The 19,557-nt window shown below is 49.3% G+C and overlaps 5 protein-coding genes across 5 annotated transcripts; 4 read left to right on the top strand and 1 right to left on the bottom strand.

The window, feature by feature from the left end:
* Nucleotides 1-116: 116 nt before the first annotated feature.
* ABOM_007952 (Zn(II)2Cys6 transcription factor) lies at nt 117-1,503 on the top strand (the record flags this gene model as incomplete). Its single annotated transcript, XM_022535081.1, has 2 exons — nt 117-810; nt 950-1,503. 2 exons carry the CDS (start codon nt 117-119, stop codon nt 1,501-1,503), a joined length of 1,248 nt encoding a protein of 415 aa, XP_022386255.1.
* A 5,205-nt stretch (nt 1,504-6,708) lies between these two features.
* ABOM_007951 (GNAT family N-acetyltransferase) lies at nt 6,709-7,287 on the top strand (the record flags this gene model as incomplete). The annotated part of the gene is made up of 1 exon (XM_022535080.1): nt 6,709-7,287. The coding sequence occupies one exon, from the start codon at nt 6,709-6,711 to the stop codon at nt 7,285-7,287; it is 579 nt and encodes a 192-aa protein (XP_022386262.1).
* Nucleotides 7,288-8,500: 1,213 nt separating this feature from the next.
* Nucleotides 8,501-10,514, top strand: mirB (MFS siderochrome iron transporter MirB; the record flags this gene model as incomplete). Its single annotated transcript, XM_022535079.1, has 4 exons — nt 8,501-8,769; nt 8,842-9,112; nt 9,177-9,519; nt 9,583-10,514. 4 exons carry the CDS (start codon nt 8,501-8,503, stop codon nt 10,512-10,514), a joined length of 1,815 nt encoding a protein of 604 aa, XP_022386254.1.
* A 614-nt stretch (nt 10,515-11,128) lies between these two features.
* On the bottom strand, nt 11,129-15,227 carry ABOM_007949 (ABC transporter ATP-binding protein; the record flags this gene model as incomplete). Its single annotated transcript, XM_022535078.1, has 3 exons — nt 11,129-14,124; nt 14,187-15,108; nt 15,174-15,227. 3 exons carry the CDS (start codon nt 15,225-15,227, stop codon nt 11,129-11,131), a joined length of 3,972 nt encoding a protein of 1,323 aa, XP_022386273.1.
* A 2,028-nt stretch (nt 15,228-17,255) lies between these two features.
* On the top strand, nt 17,256-18,363 carry ABOM_007948 (alpha/beta hydrolase; the record flags this gene model as incomplete). Its single annotated transcript, XM_022535077.1, has 2 exons — nt 17,256-17,587; nt 17,637-18,363. The coding sequence occupies 2 exons, from the start codon at nt 17,256-17,258 to the stop codon at nt 18,361-18,363; spliced, it is 1,059 nt and encodes a 352-aa protein (XP_022386274.1).
* Nucleotides 18,364-19,557: the final 1,194 nt, after the last annotated feature.

Below are 19,557 nucleotides of genomic sequence, written 5' to 3'. Positions count from 1 at the left end.
GTTTCCGATCCCAACCACGTTTGCTGGGATGATTTATTCTTTTCGCCACAGACACTTGTCCTGTAAATCACACCACACGCAGCTAGACTAGGGACGAGGCCTAGCCGACGGCAACGATGTCGTCCTTCCGCGTACGCTTTGAACCGGTCAAATGCTTGTCTCCAACGAGACAAGAACGATTTCAAGACGAAGGGCCGACCGCGCCAAGGCGAAGGCCTAAAAGCAAACTAGGATGCCGAGAGTGCAAAGCAAGGCGGGTCAAATGTGACGAGACTTTTCCGGTATGCTTGCGCTGCGTCCGTCGCGGTTTAATTTGCTCTTCGACGCCTCGCCTATCGCAATGGCAAATTGAGACGCGTTGGTACTCATCACAAGTGGACACCATCGTCAACCGGCGGCTCCTGCAATACTGGCTGGAAAGAGTGTGTCAAATACTAGTGATCGATCCAGAAAACAATCCGTTCTCCTTCCCTGTCTTGGAATACATACAGGAATCTCCGGCACTGGTGCATATCATCCAGTCCGTAAGCGCCCGTCATGAAGAGTATTTCTCGGCAGAAGTGGCACGCATTGCTCTCGAGGAGAGGGGGAAAGCGCTGGCATCGTTCCAAGAGGAGCTAGGGACTGGGCAGACGCGACCACTACTGTCAATGCTTACTGCATTGCTACTGGCGATATCGCATGGAGCTGATCGGGATATGACTGATTTTGGGAAATGGCATCTGCTTGCCGCGCGCACGTTGATCAATGAAATGCTCGAGGATACAGCGCATCCTTGGGATCTGAATCCGTTATCTAGACTTTGCCTGGGTATGTATCTGTATTGGGATATGGGATGTTCGTACCTCGTGCATCCAGACGAACAACAAGATCTAGATACACCAGGTCTATCATTAGCCGTGCAACAAATTGGCCATTGGCATCACCCGATGGTATGGATTTTGTACAGACCTTATCTTCATCCTGGGAAACCTGGGCCGGTACTGTCGACAACTCATCCATTCAGGATGTCGATCGTTCACCCGAGAGACACTGCTGGAAAACCAGTTGTATATGTGGGGCGCACCCTCAACCGAGCCTACTTTGACGCTTCTGTATGAGTCACTGCGAAAGCATGGATTAATTCTGCTATATCGGATCTGCGGATGGAATGATGCCTTCACGAACCCGTGTCTTGAGGAGATGGATCTGGAAACTTTGATCCATCGTTATGCTCTAGACACTATCGATCACCTTCTCCAAATCCCAGCATCCTCAAATTATCTGAACTTCCAGTCTATCCCAATTCTCACAGCTGGCTCAGAATTGAAGAGAGACGATAGCAGGCTGAGAGATGATGTTCGGAATCGACTTCGCGCTTTGTATTCTGTGAATCGATTGCCAGCGAACCTCCACGCTCTTGAGCTTCTTGAGGACATTTGGATAGCCCGTGATACTAATGATGATAAATTATCTTGGATCCAGCATATGCTGCGGAAAGGATGGTTGTTGGTCCTTGGGTGACAGTATGGAATGCTTGCGAAGGCAAAAAGGGGAAGGACTGATGATAAATAGAGCGCTTACGCTATGACATTCGATTTGAAGTAACATATATTAATTGTTAATTAGGAGTTTCAGCGAGTGATGTTATTATGGTACCAAGTTTGACACAACTCTCTTACAATAGTGTAGACAGTATGGACGCATCCATGTATTGCAGGTATGAACCCTGACTCCCGAATATACCGACCTCTAAACAAAGTCCACATGGAATGGCCCACCCGATAAGGCCAATGGTTCTTTGTTCGCTGCGGCATGTGTTTCATCAGTGTGGGAAATTCCCGGCTAGATTTATTGTTGGATAATTATCCTAGGTATGTTCTGTGGGAGATTGCCTCCATCGCCATTTCCTCTTACTACACTCGCCTCCTTGTGATTTCGGGCTGGAATAGTCCAGATCAACACTGAGTAATGCCGATAGGCGTACTCAATAGACCAGAGGTAGGGGAATACCAAAAAATATCACTGAATGTTCCTCGCTGTGATTGATCTAGTACAAAGCTGCTGCATCGTTCCAGCTGGAATTCAACATACAGTCATTCGATGAACCCAGGATTAACCGGGCAGCTCCTGTAGAAGATGGTGAGTAGAAGTTAGTGACTTGAAGGTGTGCCTATATATTCTTCTCCTGACTTCTACTTTGCAAGATCTTGTTTACTATTCCATAGTGATCACTTTACTCAAACCCCGGATTTGAACTGACTACTTTGTATTTTCCATTCTCGAACATACACTACAAATCAAGACTGGTGTAATAGCCTTTTTTATGCATCATGCCTCTGTCAGTACCACAATCTGTGGGAATCTTTGAGAATGTCAGGTCACTTTTTGAAGCAGCCAAGGGGGATTCAGTATACTCCAATAGCTTTAGAAAGGAACTGCTTCTGACAGGACAATACAAGGCTAGGATAGCTACAATTGTGAAGGAATATGGCAAACAAAACGACCCTCCGCCACTGACATCGGTGAGTGTTCTGGGACCCTGCACCGAGCCGCCGCCGGCTGTCGTGAAAAAGATCGAACTCAGTCAAGAAGGTAAGTAATTCTCTCTATCAATACTAGCCCTTTCAGACGTTTCTGCTACGCTTTGTTTTAATTCAGAAGGAAATAACATTTTGAAAGATTTAGAAATGTTTAAAGAGATAGGCCAGTGGGACGACAACCGGCACTTCACAACCACTTACCAGTGGGAATTTCCGGACTACCTTGAGAAGGTTGCTTTACCACTTGAGAGAACGACCTTCAAGAGAACCCGGTATCATGTTGATGTAGCAACTTGCGAAGAACGACTTCAACATTCGGGCGGTGATTGTTTGGTTTATCTGATGAAACTTTTGATCAAATTGGCCAGACACCATGACGACAAACTTGGGTGCAGCATACACCGTGAGTTAACCAGTGAAATAGTTGCTCAGTATCAACATCTGATCCTGTCTGCAGTGCAACATATATCAACCGAATACATATTACTTCTCGCTCTACATGACCGAATCATTGTCTCAGTGACCAGAGACCTTCAGCAGGTGGTAAAGAGCATGATGACGTGGGTATGTGGAACATTTCGAAGGTCCGAGGGAAACGGTCTTTGCTTCTCTGGTGTGTCTTTTGATGGCAAGACTTCAGTAGTTAGCCTGAATGTCTTGGAATGCTTGTCTGACATGCATGATATCCACTTCTTGGCTCGGAAACTATTCCCTAAAGACATTATTATATTCATCAGGAAAGAATATAAGAGCAACTACCACCAGGTTCTCACAATGAGTTGCAAAGAATTGCTGAAGTGTGCAAATCATCCAAAAAAGTTTCGACTTCCTGAAGGCCGCGGAGTTATTTATATGGGAGATTCTATGGCACTGATCCCCATAGAGTGGGATCATGATAACAAATCGCTCATTTGGGACTGCAGGCTTATCCCCAGCAAGGAGCTTGTTGCCAGCCCCGAGGAAAAGGACAACTATGCCAAGAACAGACTCATACCCAGTCTTTCACCAGACAATGTCAGATGGGAGCGTACATACCTTGATACGACGCGTGATGAGGAAATACAAAAAACACCCGCACAGGTGTTTTTCGGGAATATACCGGCAATTCATACACCGGATCCTCCAGTCATCTACTAAGATGTCTGCGATGATGACGGCATTGATTTATTGAGTCATCGTTATCCAAATTGTTACTTGTAGGTACTGTCTTAGCCTATGTTTGTGCACACGTCGGTCTATAAGATTTTACCGCTCAAAGGAATAAAATTCTTCTATCAATGAATCGTTCAGTGGACAGCTAAAAATACTGTGAAACGACAAGTTGTAATGGTTACAACGATTCCCAAAGAGCGTCTATTCAACAAAGCATGGGCGGTGTTATCGGACAGCCTTTGACGCGCAAATGTCTACACTTTGTTGCGTGACATTGTGTTTGCATATGAATATATAGTCCTTTGTCTAGAAAGCCGTGTCTCTTGTAAAATATAGCCTTTCATCTCTTGAGTGACAACAGGAGCAATGCTTCTATGAACCTGACAATGGGATATGAGTCCAGTACTTCAGGTACGCATGGACCATCGTACTCGTAGGAACAACGTTCGAGCAGTCAGGGCACGGTCATCTGTGGTCGATGACAAGATATGGTAACCATGACCATTAGTCAAGCTACTAACGAAACATTATCCTGTTACCCAAGCAGGACTGGATACCCGGAGTGGCTTGTGCACGGTGGCTCCGTAAGTCTGGCAGGTGTATAAGAGTGAATGGCATAGATTGCTCCGAATGCACACCCGTCTAGCGGTAGCGATGGGATCGAGTGATTAGTACCTGGACAAAGGGCGAAAGGCTGAAGAAGTAAGCGCGGGCCTCGGAGATAAGGATTTCACGCCTTCCGTTTTCCATCTTGTTTGAGGACCAAAGTCAACTACAGAGGACTCACGGTAGCCTAGTGTGGCAGCACAGAGGACGAAAGCCCTAGGAATAGACTCGCTAGCTCCCCTGCAGCAAGAACACCAGTGCCTGTATCACCATGAGTTTGATGCGACGTGCCGCAGTTCGCATGGCAGACAAATTCTACGGACATACTGGACCCCACCACAAGTTAACCGACCTCGCTACGTCGAGTTGATTCGCACGATCTGCACCGCAAAAGCGGCAAAAGCCGCAAGCGGGTCGGGTAGAGTCAGCATGCCTCCGAAGCCTCACCGAACGGGTCCAGGCCTGACATCATCGGGATACACTGCTAAAAACAAAAAGAAAATTAAAGAAAAAGAATGAAAGTAAGTAGGGAAATTGTTCCAGGCAACCTGACATCCAGAGTGATTCTAATTTTTTTTTTTTACATAATCACGGTCTATTAGCTCCACAGAAATTTGACTGATTCTCATAGCAACCATACTCCGTATCTCCTGTAAAAGGCAGTTCGATAGTGAAAACAGACTCAGTACGAACTTTACCTCTACCTAGTTACATTGATACCACTGAACAAAATTACACGAACCAGTCAAAGATGGTGGATATGTATACCTATTTCAGTAATTGGTAGCAGCGATCCGTCGCATATAATTTCATATAGATAGGAAAAAAGTTTAAACCATTGCACGCGAGTGCTCGCGTAAAAACCTCAGCCTATAATCGACGGGGCCGAGCCTCTCGGCATTCTGGGCATAAGGTTGCCAAGCATAAGTAAATCATTACGAATTTACGATTTTTCAGCGGTTAACAAGGGTACAGAAATATGGTACCACTTTGCTCCAGGATCCACTACCTACCCCAATACTCACCCCCAGAACTCATGGGACCCTTTAATTACCTCAAAAGTTTACTAATTCGTAGAGCTCTTTAGTAAGAGTGTAGTACCGATACCCTTATTCTACATACACTAGTGCTCAGCAAGAGATATGTAGTGGGGGTTGCGTTACATTTATTTCTTACAGTAAAATGCCATAGGAGATAAATTTTACGGAAGTGCTCCGTAGACTGCATCCTTCGTACAGGCTATATAGCACATGTTGCAGGGGTTAAATCCTGCAACTCTCGATCTTGTGAGGTCTGTACCAAGATAGGCCTAATTGCCAAGGCCTGGCCCCTCTAGTCTAATCTTATCGATCCATCTAATCTGATGCCGGCGCTTAGCGCCAAGATGGTATTGTCAGGAGAGTATTTACCTACGTAAATGACAAACTGTATCATTGGTATCGGGTCATATTGAAACATTACCAATATTGGCCAAAATTGACTTTTTGCCAATTCCAACTACTCCATTTATCGTTCCACTCACGATGGCTCCTTTAATCATCACACCTGCCCTCCCTTATATTCCGTTTCATATAATCCGTACAGCGTGTGCGATGCTGACCTCGAAACGCTGTCCAATCTTTGTCTGGTCTAAGGAGTAACCTGGCTCCAGTATCGGTGGCAGTGCTCGTCCAAGGCTGAACAACTCCGTATGAACTGAGTCTATAGTAGTGAGCCTTTTTAAAATCTGGAATGGCTGTGGCAGCGCCCTCTAAGTTGGATGTGCGAAACTGCTACTAAGAGCTCGAATGGGTCCGAGGCCCTGATCCTACCAAGCGTGTCCTCTCCACTGGTCCACGGGTTTCGACCGTATCGTCTGACCTGGGAAAGTGTCGGTTGATCATCCTTATCAATCACGCAAGCTAACATAGTCGATGGTTTTACGGCATTTTTACCAACCAAACCGAGCTTTGTCTCCTCCAAACCCTTGGCACCATGCTGTATAGTCAGGTAGCGAGATGTTTGACCCATCCTTAGGGAGTGAAAAAGACGGCCGCCAGCGGCATCGCTGAATCTTATCAGATTCTCTCTCTGTGGATTAATCGACGGCTGCAAGAAATGCAGGCAAGATCGTCGGCGAGGGCCAATGAACATTGCGAATGCACAGGGACATGAGCATACATCCTTTATCCAGAATGGCTTGGCCCCAAGGAAGACTGACTATCCACTTGGAGTAGATCAACAGTAGAATTGAGCCTACTGTCGTTTCTTTACAGTACAGTCAAACTGGGGCTTAGCAAACTTGCAAACCTGCTCCGAGAGCCAGATCGTAAGTATATAAGGAGGTAGTGAACATGGCGCAAAAGCTTGAGTCGTACAACCATATCTGCAAGGAGAACAGAGCCTCTGCACATAGCTAGCCCACAATATACTTCCTCCTATGGCTACCATGACCCAAGTAGCTTTGCGCACTGAGCGCCTCGAACTGGTGCCCCTCGGCCCTGAGCACCTCGACTTCACCATGATGCTGGACAAAGATCCGGAAGTCATGAAATACATCGGCTTTGGCACGCCACTTGACCACAACCAAGCGATCGAGGTTCACAAATGGCTCCTCCACGCAGCAACCCTCGTACCCGGTTTCGGCTGTTGGGTCGGCTTCGCCGGCGGCGAATTTGTTGGCTGGTGGGTACTGGCTCCTAGCCAAACCGAAGGCACACAGGAATTCAGCAGTGAGCGAGCAGAGTTTGGGTACCGTCTTTTACCGAAGTTTTGGCGGAAGGGCTACGCGAAGGAAGGATCGCGCGAGTTGCTGAGGTACGCTTTCCGGGAATTAGGTCTAACTGAGGTGTTTGGCGAGACGATGGCTGTGAATGTGGCTTCTCGGGCAGTCATGGCAGCTTGTGGGCTAAAGCATGCCTCTACCTTTCACAACAAGTACGATAACCCACCTCCTGGCATTGAAGAAGGCGAAGTGCGGTATCAGATTACCAAGGATGAATGGGTGTCGTTGGTCCCTGTACAATAGTTGTTCCCAGTCCTTGTGTCAAGTCAATTGAATCTGGGATATTTGGGCTACAAGAACATTCTAACCCTCAATGAAATAATATGACCACGTCAAATCTAGACATAATGGCTCAACAGATTTTTCATCGCCCTTGTTGGGGGGCCACATGCCTCTCAGAATCTCCCTTGCTTCTGCTCGGTTATTACAGCTCCGTCTAGAGAGCCAAGGCCGAATGGTGCAATCTGCCAAGGCCCCTCCACTGTAAGTTGGTCAGTAGTGCTCTGTTCTGGGCTCTGAATCAGCTTGGCTGGGAGTAACGAACTTGGAACGCTGTAGTACCCGGGCCACATAACAATAACATGGCGGAGTTCGCTCGAGCCCTAACTACCATCAGCTGTGGTTAAGTATTGTGCAGCTTTTAGGTGAGACTCTTACAGCAACCTGGGCTATATCAAGGCAGCCTGGTAATAGTGCGCTTTTAGCTTGGAGCTAGGCGTAATCTTGGGACTTGGCTGCTCGTATTGAGTTGTAATAGCGTTGTATGCCAACCTATCACGGACACATGCTAGAATGTTTCATCCATGCTTGCCTGCTTGTTAATTTTTCTTAATTTCTCATTTTTGTTCGGCGTTCACTCCGTTCGTGTGCTCGTTTTCATTGCTTTTTAGGCCCTTGTGCGAACGTGCGTCTCGACAAGTCAAGAGACCGCCGTAGCTCCTTTCTGCTGTGTAGTTGCAGACCTCGTCTTATCACGACAGGCACGGAAGGTAAATTTCAAAGCGTCAGAAGCCAAGTCGAGATCCTGGTGGGAAATGTGCATGGATACACGCCACATATGGAGGACCAGCCAGCGTCGAATCACTTGACATATTGTCACCCCACGTCCGAGCTTCTGTGTGCTAATGGCCCAGAAAGCCGGATCTAATCAATCAATCAGATAAATTTGACCCAAGAAATTTCCGAACGGTCTCCCCGGTTCGCCCCGTATGAGCTGATTCTCGAATCAGTGCCCAAACTGCCGATCTCGGTGAACATGGACCACCCGGCTAATCTTACTTTTTATCAGATGAGATTAAAATTCTATTTTTTTTCCTTACCAGCTGATGCGTGAAGCTGCAAGGGCTACCGTTTGGCTGGGTCTGCAAACCGGCTTTAAAGCTTCGGCTCTTCGCTCTTTTATCATTCGCTTTCCGTTGCGTGCTCCTTGCGTCTTCATCGGGTCGATCCAACAACGATGGCAATCAGCAATAGGTTTCAACATCTTATTGGACGTAAGACGTCCAGCGGCACTCATGACGCTCCTGCTGTGGAAGATATCGAAACTCCGGTAGCCGTTAATGCAGCTCCATACGACAAGGAGGCTGGCATCGGCTCACCTCAGAATAACACGGAAAGCAGTGGTGATAACTCATTGCCCACTGAAGGCGCACAGCGTGGTGTCAAGGATATCGAGGCTGTCACTCTGGCTTGGTCCAAGACAGCGCTCGCCACTACTCTGATAATGTATTATCTCCCTTCCTCCCCAATGACGTTCTCCTGTGCTCGTATATAACTAATACAACCCGTTCTCGATAGCATTTGGATTTATGTCCTGGCTAATGGATTTAAAGCCTCAATTATTGCCAGCTTGACACCCTATGCCACGAGTAGTTTCCAGTCTCACTCCCTGTTGACTGTCATCGACATTGTAGCAAGTGCCATGACATCAGCGGTGTATATCCCTATGGCCAAGATGCTGGACGTCTGGGGTCGTGCTGAAGGTTTCATCTTTATGCTGGTCATTGCCACTTTGGGCCTAATTCTTATGGCGGCATCCAACAATCTTCCTACCTTCTGCGCAGCACAGGTAATATGGACCCCTTTTGAACTATTGGAGCCCTTGGACTTACTAACCGTCACACCGATACCAGGTTTTCCAATCAGTTGGGTTTGGAGGCATGACTTATACCGTGGATATCCTCGCAGCCGACGTAACTAACCTGAGAAATCGAGGGTTGGCGTTCGCTTTCACCTCATCTCCATGGATGATCACTGCGTTTGCTGGATCCAAAGCAGCAGAAGAATTCTTAGCACACGTCAACTGGCGATGGGGCTTCGGCTGCTTTGCTATCATTATACCCGTGGTCTCCCTGCCGTTATACCTGACGTTGAAGATCAACCTTCGCAAGGCCCAGAAGAAAGGCCTTGTCAAACACGAAAAGAGTGGCCGAACCCTGGTACAGAATATATTACACTACCTTGTAGAGTTTGATTGTAAGTGGCCAACGCTGCCCTCCCCCAAAGCCCTTGGACTTGCTAACTTCTTTTTACAAACAGTGCCGGGTGTCATCCTGTTCGCTGCTGGTCTCACCGTGTTCCTACTCCCATTCACACTCGCCCGCTCTGCCCCGAACGGCTGGAAGTCAGACTACATTATTGCCATGATTGTAGTCGGCTTTGTCCTTCTCGTTCTCTTCGCCCTTTATCAAGTGTACCTGGCTCCCGTGCCATTCATGAAACATACCTACCTGCTCAACCGGACCGTCTTGGGTGCATGTCTCCTCGACTTCGTATACCAGATGGCTTACTACTGCTGGAACAGCTACTTCACCTCCTTCCTTCAGGTGGTCAACAACCTCAGCGTCGCAGAGGCCGGATACGTCAACAGCACGTTCCAGGTTGTCTCCGGCGTGCTGCTGTTCATCGTGGGCTACTTGATCCGCCGGACCGGCTACTTCAGATGGCTCCTGATCATTGGCGTGCCTCTCTACATCTTTGCCCAGGGTCTCATGATCCACTTCCGTCAGCCGAACGGATACATTGGGTACATCGTCATGTGTGAGATCTTCATCTCCGTCGGCGGTAGCGTCTTCATCCTCTGTATGCAGCTTGCAGTCCTCGCCGCTGTCGACCACCAACACGTCGCCGCCGCAATGGCCGTGCTGTTCGTGTGCGGTGGTATCGGCGGTGCAGTGGGCAATGCCATCTCCGGTGCCATCTGGACAAACACCTTCGAGAAAGCGCTTGTGCGCTATCTCCCCGAGTCTGCGCTGCCGGACCTAGCCAATATCTATGCCAGCTTGCCGGTGCAGCTCAGCTATGCAATTAATAGTCCCGAGAGAATCGCAATCCAGAAGGCTTATGGTTATGCGCAGACGAGAATGTTGGCCGCGGGCACTGGGCTTATGGCTCTTGCTTTCGTCGCGGTGTTCATGATCCGGAACATGAACCTGAAGAACATGACGCAGACCAAGGGTGTTGTGTTCTGATGCTCTTTTGTTGGCCGGAGGTGTGTTGGACGAAGGTCTGGTGGATTGCGTGGTGTGTGGTGTGCGTGGTCGCTCTTGTCGAGCTTAATGTGGTTACTCCTCTAAGGAGGTAATTTGCCTTTAATTTTCATATTCTACGTACCATTATACAACAGAACTCAGTCGTTAGATTGTTTTAGATATGCTACAGATAATCCTCTGGGTGGAAGACATCTACACAGAACTTGAGGAAATTTCAATCATGAATATCTCCATGTACAATGCTCAAAATTGTTCTATTTCGTTCAAATGCGTCTTGCCGTAATATCGCCGTTAAGGACTTCACAATGACGGTGCGTTGCCTCGAGGTTATAAGTGTGATAATCCTCCGAGGGTCAAATTCCAACGTAAAGTAACTGTAATTATTGGAAGAGCTTGTGATACGTAGAGCGCAAATGGTATTTGTAATGATTATAATAATTAAGACTGGGAATAAGAATGATGCAGACAAAGAGATCTATATAATTTTAGGATTTTAGTAATTGTATGGCCATGAAAGTCCATGAAAGGGCCAACGACCTCCTTAGAATATAACTCCAGAAGATGCAGTAAGGTTCCTACTGATATAAAGACCCTCATCCATCCACCGCCTGGTTCAGTGCATTCACGCGATAACTCTCGCTGCGCTCGATCAGCTGTGCATGAGTTCCTCTCTCAACGCACCGACCATCCTCAATCAAGAAGATCACATCCGCCTTACGGATAGTATACAGTCGATGCGCAATCGCAATAACCGTCATATGCTTCGTGGCCTTCTCCAGCCCGTCCTGCAGCAATCTCTCCGACTCCGCATCGAGCGCACTCGTCGACTCGTCCAGCAGCAGGAGCTTAGGCTTGCGGATGAGCGCGCGTGCAATCGCCAATCGCTGCTTCTGACCTCCAGAAAGCCGGTCACCGTTGGGCCCACAGTAGGCATCATATCCATCAGGCAGCTGCATGATCGTGTCATGGATATTGGCCAGTTTACACGCGTCCTCCAATTCCGACTGGGTGACGTCTTGGCCTGGCCTGGCGCCCAGAGTCAGATTGAACCGGATCGTGCCCTCGAACAGCACACTCTGCTGAGGAACATAGGCAATGTCATCGCGGAATGAGCCGTCGCTGTAGGCGATATTGTGGCCGTCAACTTCGATTGTTCCTGAGTTAGGCCCGTAGAGCCGCTCAACGAGCGAGATGATTGTGGACTTGCCCGCCCCGCTGGGTCCCACGAGCGCAGCGAATTGCCCCGGCTGAACGCTCAAATCCAGACCGTGTAGCACACGGGTGTCTGGGCGCGCAGGATATGAGAAGCGAACTTGCTTGAACGCAACACTGATGCCGCCACGAGACTCAGAAGTGGTAGTCTTCTCGCGGGGAGGCGCCGTGGCTTCAACATCCCCGGCTCGCTGGAGCGGTGCGGACAACTTCTTCGTCGACCCCAGATCGAGCAGGTTCAACAGTCGTCGTGTGGCCTGGAATGCGCGCGATACGTCGGGCGCGAGGGCGAACATCTGTCCCCACAGCTGGGAGCTGACGAGTAGTGCTAGCTGCACGATGAAGAACTGCGTCTGGGTGTATTCGCCCGCGATGATTCGCTTTGATCCCCACCAGTATGCCAATGCGTATAGGAAGTTACTCAGTCCGTACCCGACGGCCAGCCATAGGTTTGCCCAAGCGCTCTGTCGAGCGATTTGGCGCATTGGGGCTGAGAGGGACCGACGGTATGTGCCGAGCACCTCATGCTCTAGAGAAAGCGACATGATGGTTTTGATTGAGTTGACGGCCTCGACGGTGATGCCCACGGAATTGGCAAAGGCCTCCATGTGTCGCTCCTCGAAACTGGCCAGCGTGGTGACACGCATATAGCCGGCGCCCAGCAAGAGCGGGATCACGGAGAGACATACCAGCGCAATCTTCCAGGCAATGATGTGTGTCATGGTGATAGTGGCGACGAGACTCACCAGGACCGATAGGATAGTGCAAACCACAGAGCCGGTTAGACCACCCAACGCACTACTATCCTTTGTAATGAACGACAGCAGTAGTGATGGGTTCCGATTTGCGGTCTCGTGCCAGGCCAAATCCTGCTCGAGGATGGACCGCAGCGATAGTACGCGCACCTTGTAGATAACTTGCTCAGCCACCCAACCAAACAGGGACCAGCTGACGAAATTTGCAAGGAATTCGATAATGGCCAGCACAAAGAACAGAAGGCCAAAAAGCTCTCCGGCATGACGAATGGACTCAGGCTCCTCGCAGCCACTGAGCTTGCCCACGACGTTTCCGAAGATCACCGATGATCCGCAATAGGTACCTCCGATGATCACAGCCCCAACGACCGCGAGGAGCAGCACGAACGTGTATGGTCGGAAGAGGGAGCCCATTGAGCCTACGGTTGATCCAAGGCTTCGCTTTTCCTCGAGCGCACTCTCTGGCTCCGCAGTCTCTGCAGGCTTAGTCTTTTCTTCGTCAGTAGCATCGGTTACAGATGACGTCTCAAGAGCCCCGGTCTTCTCGCTGATAACCGGCACCAAGGAATTAGAACGGGCAGAGCTCACTTCCGTCTCCTCATCATCTTGCCCGCCGTGGACGTTGAGGTTTTGGAGACGAACCAACTCAGCATAAGCGCCATTCGCCTCTAGCAGTTGCTGGTGAGTTCCCTGTTCCACCAGCTTCCCTTGGCGCATGACGATAATGTTGTCAGCGTTCTTGATAGTCGACAGACGATGGGCAATGGTGATCACAGTCCGGCCAACTGCCACGTTATCTAGTGCCTCTTGGATACGTGCCTCCGTCGCCGAGTCGAGCGACGCGGTAGCTTCATCCAAGATGAGGATACGCGGATCTTTCACTAGAGCACGCGCGAGGGAGATGCGTTGCTTTTGTCCACCGCTGATGAGATTTCCCTTTGACCCAACCATTGTTCCAAAACCGTCATCCAAGCGCTCAATGAACCCGTTTGCATCGGCCAAGAGAGCAGCGTCCAGGACCAATTCCACGATTTCCCGTGCACCATCCCCCTGCGCCAGAGAAGCCGACACCAGATCCTGGCCATCTCGCACAGCTGCCGCAACGTCGGCGAGAACGTTACCCATTAGAAGGGGACGTAGGTGATCATGTCTGGGAGAGTTGATGAGCCCCAGGGCGATGTTTTCAAGGATGGACCGATCCAAAAGACATGGTTCCTGTTGTACCAGACTTATATGGCTACGAACAGATCTCACGTTGAGGTCCCTGACATCGTGGCCATCTAGCAGTACCGCACCGTCGTCCACATTATAGAATCGGGTAATCAAGCCGGCAACGGTAGACTTGCCACTGCCTGAAAGTCCGACAATAGCTGTCTGCTGACCGGCTGGGCAGGTCAGCGAGAGGTCCTGGAGCACGGGCTTGTCTGGTCGGGACGGAAACGTGAATGAAACGTTCTTCAACTCCACACTTCCCGTAACCTCTGGCAGCACACGACCGGTATCCTCAGAGGTGCCGTCAATGGTAGTCGGGTGTTCAATATCGGCTTCCAGCTTGCCGAACGCGACGGCCGCGGCGTCGAAGCTCTGCAAAAAGGGGGCGGCCTGACTGAGAATCAAAGACGCTAGGGGCGATACTAGTCAGCATGACTCAAATCCACAAGTTCATTACGATTGATACACTTACCATCCACAAGAATGAGAATAACCGTAAACGTGTTTCCTACGGTGATGCCATTGCCACCCGACTCCACAGCGTCTGCGATTTGACGGGAACCTTGCCAGAAGGCAAGACCGTTGGCCGAGAAGGCTATGAAGTAGAGAAGACCTGCCTGAGTGGCTGCAGCAATGGATTTCCACACGCCGGCCGACAAAGCAGGATGCAAGACTTCAACGAATTTCTCCTCCAGCCGTGCATTAGCCGAAAAGGCTTGCACCACCATTGTATTCGAGAATGCTTCCAGCGCGACCGAAGAGGCCTTGGCCATACCCTCCAGTGCGCGGCCGAAGAACTTTTGCACGAAATACCCGCCGCCGATAGACATGATCAGGTACGCTGGGGTGAGGGAGACCAGCATGCCGGCCAGTTTCGGGTCCTTGATGAAGGCAACTATGTATGCGGTGATGAAGAATGCAACGCTGTTGATCACAATGCCAACCTTCTCGGAGGAGCCTTGCTGTATGACGGCGATTTCCCCTGTGATGCGTGAAGACACCTCTCCAGCGGGTAGGTTGTCGAAGAATGCGGCATCTTGTCGCAGGATAGCGCTGAAATATTTTTCTCGCAGACGCTGGGCTAGACGCTCGCCGGAGAGATTCCAGCAAAGGACGTAAATATAAATAAGAGCGAAATAGGCAATACCGATGTATACAATCAACAGGATTTTATCGTTGATTCCCGCTTGGTAGGAGTCGGCGTTGGAGGGGTTGACGTTGCACGTTGATGAGTTTAGTCCGTCCACTAGCTGTCCAAAAACAATTGACATAATAGGAAAGGGAATTCCGGAGGCGATTGAAGTGATAAAGCCGACGAAAAGGAGGGCTAGGTCAGACGACGAGGGGCTGCCATAGACCAGCAAACGACCGAACGAGGTGGCACGGCGCATAAGCTGTGGACGAGGACATCGCGATGAGTTGAAGCACACCATGCAGAATAGACTGGGGAATAACTTACACTTTGCTTAGCTGGCGCCTCTGCGTCCTTAGACGCTTCAGATGCAGTACCCATGATGCCTTGGGAGGTTTGTCGTTACTCTATCTCGAGCAACGATACCAAGCAGCCAGACAAACATGCAGAGATGAAAGAACAATCCTCGCCGGAATCACTACTCATACGTTTGAGCCTAAGCTCCGGCGGCACTCTGCTCCCGTCTGCAAAAGTCCATCAGACGCAAGCAATGTCTAGTTCTCTGGGCATGACACATCGCGCCTCCACTCGACCGTTCTATTCCCTTTCTGAAGCAATGTGCCGACCTCGGACAGAAACTAGTCCGACACTCGATTGTTATCAGATCCGAACGGTTTCTTCAAGCGAGCAACGGCCAAGAGCACGTAATATTGATGCCAAGGGGCCAGAGATTGGAGTCGCTGCATCTGATTAGGGCTCCGTTTGGTCAGGTATTGCGTATGGTATTGGATGGTATGGTCACGTCTTGTATGTATCGGGCAGTCATAACAATACGCCCAGACCCTTAAAAACCTCCAGGATCCATTGGGATCCACTTCAACACAGATAATGCGCTTGGCTTGACCTGGCGTAATTTACGCATTCATATTCGGTAATCAGAAAAGGATCTTGCCGCTTTGTCGAAGCAGCTAAGAATGACCATGGCAACCATGGCCCCCCAACACTTGCCGAGGGCGGAAAACTTCTCACCCATCCTCGGGACTGGTCAAGAACTTGCCTGAATGAAGTCAAGCCTATGCCTAAATTTTACAAAATTAATGATCCCAGTTATTTCACGGCTGTTGGTAGCTTACATTTTCAATCGGACTTTTGTTCCTATCTCCGTACCTGGAATATATATAGATTTGTGCGTGATATCTATGAAGAGCGCATTTCCTTCACGCCGGCGTATCATTATATCTACACGGCATACTCCGTACTGCTTGTGCTTTTCTGTATAGCCAAGTTTTTTGCATTGCGTACACCAGAACCCTACATAATTGCTGCAAGACTGTTGCCAAGGCTTGTCCGGGTCTACTTCGGAGATATGAGTCCATACAACTCACTAGTCTTACATATCTAGCTGCTGTTTAGCACGCCACACACCACAACCATCATAGCCTACCCCAGTAAAGGATCAAATATAAAAGGAGGCTGGGCTGTGATTGCCGTGAATGACTACAATCACGCTGGAATAATGGTTCCTTTAGAGGTAGGATTGTACACCGAAAGTAGTCTATGCTACCACACAATCAGCAGCCTCTTCAGTCACTGGCATTCCGCACTCAGGTTCATGTCCTGCTACCTTATGTGCCATTTGGCTATTTCGAATACAGTGTGGGGTTCAAATTCAACCTAAGAATCTACGAGCGTCCGCAAGCATCACGACGAGATCATTACTCTGGGCAGAGCCCTTCATGAACTTGTTCCATATGGAATTACTCGACGTAGTTAGACCTTAGGATAGATGGGTCATGGTGGTATTTATAGCTAAATACCCCTCTAGCCATAGGGTTGATCCCTTGTGTGAGCTCATGTAACTCAAGATTCTCCCCATGACAAACCCATTCTCATGGGCCCCACTGCCAAGTCACTAATCACACTAGTGTAATCCCAAGAGAATCCAGCCGTGGAATTTTCTCGCCCTACATGCCGTGTTTCTCCTGGATTGGATCCGGGTCGATCCGGAAGGAATTTGGCAGTTGAAGGCCTTCGAAGATTTTCTAACATGCAGGAGGCCAACGGCTTGAATCGTCAATCGATCAGAGTTTTGAAACAATTGTATAAATGAAAGCCCATATTTTCTACCAGAGACCAGGAATATGATTCCGGAGAGTGGGAATTCCAACCAATTACCAGGTTGACCTCCCTCACTCAGACCCATACGAACCCACCGGATACGAGAAGCCGTGAGAGTTCCTCCGGACAACCATGATCTAATCTGATCTGATTAAATAGCCGGCCCTGGATGCGATTGGGTGTCCCATTGCCCCCCGCCGGCACTAAGAGTTAGTGCCTCGGACATTGGGCTCATCAGATAAGGAGCAGATACCCAGTATAGCAGTCCGTAGTTGGTCCCTCGCCTGCAAGATGTGGACCCGAACGCTGGCTGCGGCATCGGTCGCCCTGAAACCCCCTCTTCTGAGGGGATTTCTCAAAAATACTTTCGTCCCAGCTAGCCAGCACAACTTTCTCCGTGCCTCTATTCTACCACGCGCGCAACGTGTTTTCAGCTTCACGAGACCCCTTCGACAGATCTCAACCGCGAATATGGGCGACAAGCCAGCAGGAATCACGCTTCCCAACTCGGAGCAGTTCTATCTCGACAATGGCCAGGGTGAATCATACTTGATCCAAGTCTCTTGGCCACTGCATTGGCAAAGCCATGACCCTCCCACTGGGAACGAGCAACTTCCGATCATGTTCGTACCCACGGAGAAACTTAAACAGACATTCTCTAACAAAGACCAGATACATCGTCGATGGAAACGCACTATTCCTCAGCGCGACAGAAGCCGCCTGGCGTCGGGCAGCTTCCTCACATTTCGCCGGCGGCGGCATCGTCGTCGCGATCGGGTATCCATTAAACGGAAAACTATACGATGCGCGTCGCCGCAGTTTAGACCTAACGCCACCAACACTAGCCCAGATACCCGGATACGGAGGAGCGGATCTATGTCTTGACTTCATCGATAACGCCGTTCGTCCTGCGATCAAAGAGCGATTCCCAAAACTGTCCTTTTCACGAGAAGCGCTCTTTGGCCATTCATATGGAGGCTTATTTGCCCTGCACGCACTATTCACGCGCCCGCAGTCCTTTGACTGCTACATAGCGAGCAGTCCCTCGATTTGGTGGAATAGCCGGTGTATTTTGCATGAAGCCAAGGCATTTTTAGAAAAGGAGACGCCGGCAGATGAACAAGCGCCGTCGCTGATGGTATTCTTTGGGTCTCATGAACAAAGTCCACCTCAGTGGAACAATGAGCCTCTTGATCACTATGAAGCACGGAAGCAGATTGCTTCGGATTTGAGAATGGGCGACAACGCACTTGATCTTGTGAAGATGCTGCAGGGTACCAAGCGGTTACATACTGTCGTTGTGAATGAGTATGACGGTGAGGAGCATGGCAGTATCATGGCGTGTTCGATGAGTCGGGGTTTAACTACATTCTTTGAAGATTGGCCGTTGCCAAACTAAACTGGTCTGGGTTTGACATTAAAAGGGTCTAATGGTGTTCAGGAACTAGAGCTAATAGGACATATGATTTGTTGATAGAAGATCAATACAAGGTACGTAGAGAATCATCTCATGAATAGGATGGTGCCTGTTGAAAGTAGGTCCTCTCCTAAAATTGGGTCTACGAACCCAGCGCTGCAAAGATATCCACACAGTGTAGAGATAATATGTAGAGGTAATCCTGGCAAAAGCCTAGCCTCTCCTCTAAGCTTAAAGCACGAACGGTCACACCTTTAACTTTGCTTCTTATGAGCCACCTCGGGATCTCTTCCCGCAAAAACTGACCTCGACGCCCACGAAGCAGGCCAGGCAAAAGACTCTTCCATAGCATCATGGCTCTCATCAGTCACCAGATGATCTACCACCGCGATGAAGATGTAGGCACCAGTTCCAGTAAAGATATGCCACCTGCTCCATTCTAGGATAAGCATCGATGGCGCGAAAGAGAAAAGGCAAGTGAGATAAAGACATGTCAAGACGTACCACCCGTGGAGCTCTAATAGAAAGGCCAAGGGAAGGCCAATCCTCGCCCGCGTGCTTCTTAAAAACCCACATATCCATATATCAATCAACCAGAGGTAGAATCCCAGGTTGAAAATAACTTATCCCATGCGTCAATATATAACCCAAATGGAAGGTGATGATCACAACCCACCTGCTCCGAATCGTACCATCCCCCATATCTGTTTCCGAGCCGCTGAGCCTGCTACCGTCCGAGTGTTGATAAGCTGCATCGTGCGGATCCCGATGACGGTCACCATGGCAGCAAAGGATAAGGAGTGCACAAGAAGCTCATCCGTTCTGACATGATAAACCACTAGGCTCAAAAGGGATGACCATAGTAGGATAGCCACCAGAACCGAATTTCTGCGAGTGGCGTTGACGGTTAAGACCTGGTGTAGAACTGGGGTTGTTGTGAAGAGCATGGAGAGATCATCCACTGGTAACCATCCCATATGGTAACAGTAAGTTAACTCAAGTCAAACAGCCGATGTTGAATATACGTGGAACTTACACATCTGGGTGTGGTACTTGAGACTAATGTGAAATGCGGCTGAGCATATTCCAACAGCCATCAAACCCCAGTACGGGATGGCACGAAAGATATCGCAATTCGATTTCTGTCGCAGTTTGCGGAGTCCACAAATGGCGTAG

This window comes from Aspergillus bombycis, assembly GCF_001792695.1.
Source record: "Aspergillus bombycis strain NRRL26010 chromosome Unknown contig00087, whole genome shotgun sequence".
NCBI lineage: Eukaryota > Fungi > Ascomycota > Eurotiomycetes > Eurotiales > Aspergillaceae > Aspergillus > Aspergillus bombycis.
This window is presented reverse-complemented; position numbering and strand designations above follow the sequence as displayed.